The 6,000-nt window shown below is 39.5% G+C and overlaps 1 protein-coding gene across 5 annotated transcripts in view; it reads left to right on the plus strand.

The window, feature by feature from the left end:
- The window catches only part of fgf13a (fibroblast growth factor 13a), a 105,388-nt gene that overhangs the window by 43,832 nt on the left and 55,556 nt on the right, over positions 1–6,000 (plus strand). For 4 of the 5 annotated variants that reach the window (XM_017307098.1, XM_017307099.1, XM_008420727.2 and 1 more), the window contains one exon: positions 1,185–1,352. The exons of the other annotated variant lie outside the window; for it this stretch is intronic. In XM_017307098.1, coding sequence (XP_017162587.1) covers positions 1,185–1,352 — 168 coding nt within the window. The remainder of the gene's footprint in view (positions 1–1,184; positions 1,353–6,000) is intronic. 5 annotated transcript variants of the gene reach the window in all.

A 6,000-nucleotide genomic window follows, 5' to 3' on the forward strand; every position in this document is an offset into this window, starting at 1 on the left:
GATTAAGCCTCTTTTATAAAATATGTGCAATTATATATTACAATTGCAATCACATGGAAGTTGGAAAAAGATCGGGAGGCAATAGAACTTGAAGATGGGATAAATATTACTGAGAACGGAGTTTAAAGTGAAGGATTTTGTCACTTCGAGGTTCGTTTTAGAGTTGATTTGTTGCCATCAATATACAGGCAGAAAACCAAAAGCCCCATGACGACCTGGAGTAGATCACAACAATGAAACGTGACGTAACACACACAGGTGTACGTCAAATATTTTATGTAAATACAAATGCATGTTTCAGTTTTGATCACAATGTCAATGCAGTGGGTCTATCACACAATAAATTATATTGAGTATTGAGGTAAAGAAAAAATAAAATAAAATCCTCGGAAATTTTAATATTTTTGCAGGACACTGAGGTTGGAACTGGAGATCTGCACACTTTTTGAAGAAATCAGTATTTTAAATATTTTATACAAAATACTGTTTGTTCATTCCTGAGAAATATTTAGAAGAAATAATAGGTGACTGATTGTACAAACCTTCCACAGAAACACAGGAAGTTTCACAGGATCCCAGAGTTTCTAAACACATGAAGAAGTGTTATCTAAGTTTTCCTTGATATCCTGGTATGCATGACTTCTTGACTGCAAATCTGCCGTCCCAACTGCCTGTGTGACCTGTAAGCTTGTGCATGAATCCAGCTGAGAGCCATTAAGGCTACCTCAGTAACCTGCATGCTTGCCTTGCTATCCCACAACTTCATTCAATTGCAGCAAGTGCTGGTTTAATTTTAAAACCTGTCATAATAGTGATTCTGCAGATTGAACTGTTCTTGTTTCCTGTTCTGTATATTTTCATTGTGTTATTTTAAACCTTGTGTTTTTCAGCAAGCAGGACATAAAAGCATCCACTGTTTCTATATTTGGTTGTTTCTGATTTGAGTTGTTCTGTGATTGTGGTATTCTTGATCTAAGTGTGTCTATTTATTTCTCTGACTTTAGTTGTCTCTCCTTCTGTTCTCTCCTATAGCAGTCGTATTTAAAGCTACTACTGCTGTTAATGTTGTATATTTTTCATTTGCCTGTGTCTTTTTGCCTTGTGTTTTTATTGTTGTTGCTTTGTTTTGATCCTCTGTGGTGAGCCTTCTAACCCCAGTTCATTCTGTCATGGCACCGCTGCAGTCCAGGATGATGCTGCCCCAGGTACCCAGGAGTACATTATGTTACGGCAGGACTCCATCCACTCTGCGGATATAAGGAGTAAAGGGTCCCCTTTTCGTGCTAAGTGTCACGAAATCTTCTGCTGCCCACTGAAGCAAGTTGTCCTCAAAGAAAGTGCAGAGCCCGAAGGTTTGTGTGCACCCCCTTCTTGTCTTGATTTACTGATGCTCACAGTTGCTGCTCTTTTCTTGCCCTCCCCATATTTCATATCCTGTCTGAGCTGATAGTTCCCCACCCCTTCAAACCAGGCTCTCCTTCATTCCTGCACCATTTTTAGAGAGCATGGCGTGCGCTTCTAGCCATCTGTACCATGGGTTCACTTGTGCTACTTTGTTTGTGTGCGTGTGTGTTTGAGCACAGCGTACAATTTAATGCTTAGGGGGTTTTTCCTTGCAGAGAGCCTTTGGGACATTTTTTTTCACTTTATCATGCAAACACACTGGTTTAGTATGCATTTGGATGAACGCAGGTGTGTGTTTGTGTCTGCCTTCATACTGCTTAAGGTGTTCTGGGGAGCATAGCATCTGTGGGTCTTGCACATCCCACTCCTATGTCAACCCATTAACTCGGTCATTGCCACCCTGAGGCACATGCTCAGACCAAAGCAACGCGCAAAAAGAAAAGGAGTAAAATATGGAGCCTGCTGCCGCTCTAATGAGTTCAGTGACTAGGCAATTTTAAAAAGTAAGATCTACTTCAACAAGCTTCATAAAAAAATGAGGCGCTTTTTTTTATTCACCCGATCTGGGGAATTGCACTTCATATTCATGACTAAAGAATGATAAGGTCAGCTAAAGAATGCAAGTCAGCAAGGCTCCCACCCTAAATTGTTCTATGTGCCTCCTTTCCTTCATCCTATGAATTCATGTGCTTTGCAGCTGGTGTGTCTGTCAATTTAATTTATGTCTCTTAAAAGCTTTCACACTTTGTCATGTTTCAACCACAAACTTCAATGAATTTCATTGGAATTTAATGTGATCAACTAACATACGTTTTTTTACAAATGAAAATCTGAAAAGTGATGCATGAATGTGTATCTGTCCACCAGTGTAACTTGCCTTCATATGACACCTGAAACACGTCTGTACTTTAGACTCTACAAATACAACTTTTCTTGACTCAAATAGAGAACTAGAAAGGACCAAACGTGTGGAAGAAGGAACTCTGTAAGCATGTTACCAAAATGTAAAATATATGTTTTAGAAAACTAAGACAGTACATCATTTAAGATGCACTCTGCCAGTACAGAAACGTGGTGGTGGCAGCATCAAGTGAGATTGCTTTTCTTCAGCAGGGACAGAGAAGCTGTCCAATAACATAAAAAAATTATTGCTTGCAAGGTTAGTTTCAGTTTTTGTGGAAATCCTGTGCAGATATTGCATTATAAGACATCTACTTAAACTTAACATTTTGTAATACCTTTGTATAAAAAAACGAATAATTTGTCTATATTTTAATATAATTTTTGGCCAAACTTAAGAGCTCCCCGTGTGTCTAACGGCCTCAGGTGCCTCTGGAGCTGCAGGATACAAACCCATTAGACCAGTGGTGCCCACAGTCGGTCCTCTAGGGCCGGCATCCTGCATGCTTTAGTTCTCTCCCTGATTTAACACACCTGGATCAAATGATGGCTCATTAGAAGGCCAAAGATGAACATTGACATGCTGAAAAGGTTGTTACTACCAGCAGGGGGAGAACTAAAACCCCCACGATGCCGGCCCTTGAGGACCCACTTTGGCCACCACTGCACTAGACAATTGGACTCCAGACTTCGATTCAGTTCAGAACCTTTGGAAAGACTTGAAAACGTACCACCATAATTCTGACTATGCAATCTGAGTTTTAGCTACTTCAAAGAAAGATGGGAGAATATTTTCAGTCTTAGACACAGAGAGCCGATAGAGGTATATCCAAAACAGATGACTGAAGGATCTCCTGTAGCAGTCAGTTTTACAGTGTCTGAAGAAGATTCTGACTGAAGGCACTGTTGTATGACAGTCTGATGGATAGGATGATCAGCATTGTTTATGTTCTTTCTTTTATGAACAATCCCTCACATTATGCTTTACAAATAACTACTACGCTTCACAGTTATGCACAACTTTGTGTTGGTCTATCACATAAAATACGTGTCACAATCTGTGGTTTTTACATGACAAAATATTTTAAACTAAATAAATAAAATATAAAACAATTCCAGGGTTTTGAATAATTTTGCTTGGTACCATGTTCTGACTGTCCCGTTTCCATCCCAGCCAAACATAATTTCCTGCCTCACACTTTCTTCCCTCGTTTAGTTTTTCCTCTTTGAAGTTTGCAGATGCATGAAAAATGTGCAGAAACTATTTTTGCTTCCAGGCTTTGTTCAGATAAGGATGTGTAGTTATAAAAAAAGCATGTTTAAATAACAAGCATGCAGCCATACCCTGCTTTGTCTGGCTCTCTCAAGCTTTCTGCTCCCCATGCATTTCACCTATCCCTGAAAGCTAAGGTTGTAGAGACTGTCTTCTTTTTCAGACTTCCTGATAGGTAAGAACTCTCTCACTCCTGATGCGTTTTCTGCAGTGTTTTGGTCTGTTTTTGCTGCATCTAAAAATGTCTCATGTTTGGCTGTGTATCTGCAGTAAACATCGGTTAACCTGTTGATAGCTTCCTGTGTACTCTCTGAAGAGCTCAAGCACATGTACTTACGCTTGTGGGAAAGAGAGAGGAGAGTAAAGAGATACAGAAATGATGTGCGAGCAGAGGTCTGCCTGGAGAAGCACAGATGTATTATTCAGTTTGTCTGTAGCTCTAGTTGGACGTGACTGAATTTACAAAGCAAGGAGGGGAGACTACAGCTCTTACGTAAGCGCTTCAGAAGACATCATTAATGGTGATGTATGATGCGGATGGATGTTGCGTAGAACTGTGTGTGTAGATGTCACATGGGAACGCAGTCCCCGGTTTAAAACTGGGACGGAAGATAAAAAAAAAAAAAATCACATGATAGTATTTGTCTTCACTTTTATCAGTGAAAATGGATTTTGATGTAAATTCTTAGGTTTAAGGCAGTGTTACCATGACAACATTACTACAACTGGTTTGCACTAAAGCTCATCACAGATTCTAGATTTTATGATATTTGGCTATGTTGTAAATGGTTTGTAAATCACAGGGCACTGCAGCAGAAAATGTGCCGTCAGAACCGAGCCTGGCTGCCTGTCTCTCACCTGCATGATTGAATTTTAATCTCACAATAACTACCACATTTTAAATGGAAGATGAACAACTGAGCAGTGATACGTGTATTTAGGCAATGGCACTGTAAACGATGAGCTCAACACATATCGGTGTGTCTCTGTAGATCTACAGGGAGGTGAGGACAGAAAGCTTTGGACTCCCCCTCTATTCCCAGACTTATATCTGTGACCGTATGCTGCTTTGAGCTCTCTGTGGATTAGTCAGTGTCATTACCTCATGGCTCATTTGGAAATAATTTTGTCCTCTTACCTCCCCTTTTGTTTGGCTATTTGACTCTGTTTTGTTTTTCTACAGAAGAAGTAAAAAAAACATGGTGCCTGGGGGCGGGGGTTGATCTGTGTAAATAATTCATCCATAATTCACTCAACTGCAAGACTTTGTTTACAATTCCAGACCATGCAATATACAGAAAAGGAAGTCAGAGGTTCCTGAAGAAATCTAAATACATATTAAAGGCTTCTGATGTTTTCTATTTGTGTAATTCTGTTTAAAAGATAATGTTAATCCTGTTGAGTGATGCAGCATATGGCTCAATAATAAGGCCTCACAGCGAGTTTAAACCCAATGGTGTCCAGGATTCACAAACTCATTTTCATGTCCCTTTACTGCAAAACATGTCAAAAACCTTTTCAATGTGAAACTGAGGATGACACTACTGTACTTCTACTTCTTCACACACAGGCATCTCCTCAATATCTTATTGATCATCACAATGATATCAGCACAAGATTCTTATCTTACAAGATGATTTTTCCTTACAACCTGAGTAATTTCCCTTTAAATATTAGAGGTTTCTGTACTTCTACCATCAGTTTCAATCTAAGTACTTAATATTTTCACTGAAATGATATCACTGTTTTCTCATTTCAGCAGAATGAGAGGATGGAAGTGTGCAAAGGATAGTGCTTCCTATTGCACTTTAATCTTAATCTAGCACAACAGTGTGTGCTCTTGTCACACTGTGTGGTGTCAGAGAAATCATGCACGCAAAATTTTATATTTGGGTCATCTTATCCTGACTATTCTGAAGCATGGACAGCTCATAACATTCCTGGGACTCTCAGAAACCTGCTTCTAGGCACAATTTCTGTGTTTTCTTCCTCCCTGCTGTGAGGCCTATTCCATCCCGAACACAGAGCATGCCAATCCCTATGTGTGAAGGGGCTGAGCACGGCACTTTTTTCTCTGTTTTTTAAGGGCGTGGATGCTTTCTTTCAGCTAGTTGGCGAGATCCCCCTCGTTGCAGTATGAGCATTGGCAGGACACCATGCACATAGCAATGACGAAAACACTACATTAAATTAAGCTACCTGGAGTGCTGCCATCCAGGTGTGAGTGTGATTGGGTTGTGGCCTTGGAAAACACTGCAAAAAGTCCCCATTCAAAAACAAGAAAAAAAAGTACAAAAATAGGGTATAATTTTCTTAAAATAAGAAAAATTATCTGCCAACAGAACAAGAAAATTTATCTTGTCAAGATTTTCTAAAACAAGAAAAAATATCTAACCAAGATAAACCTACAATATCTTAAAATT

The sequence above is a fragment of the Poecilia reticulata genome, linkage group LG10 (assembly GCF_000633615.1).
Source record: "Poecilia reticulata strain Guanapo linkage group LG10, Guppy_female_1.0+MT, whole genome shotgun sequence".
NCBI lineage: Eukaryota > Metazoa > Chordata > Actinopteri > Cyprinodontiformes > Poeciliidae > Poecilia > Poecilia reticulata.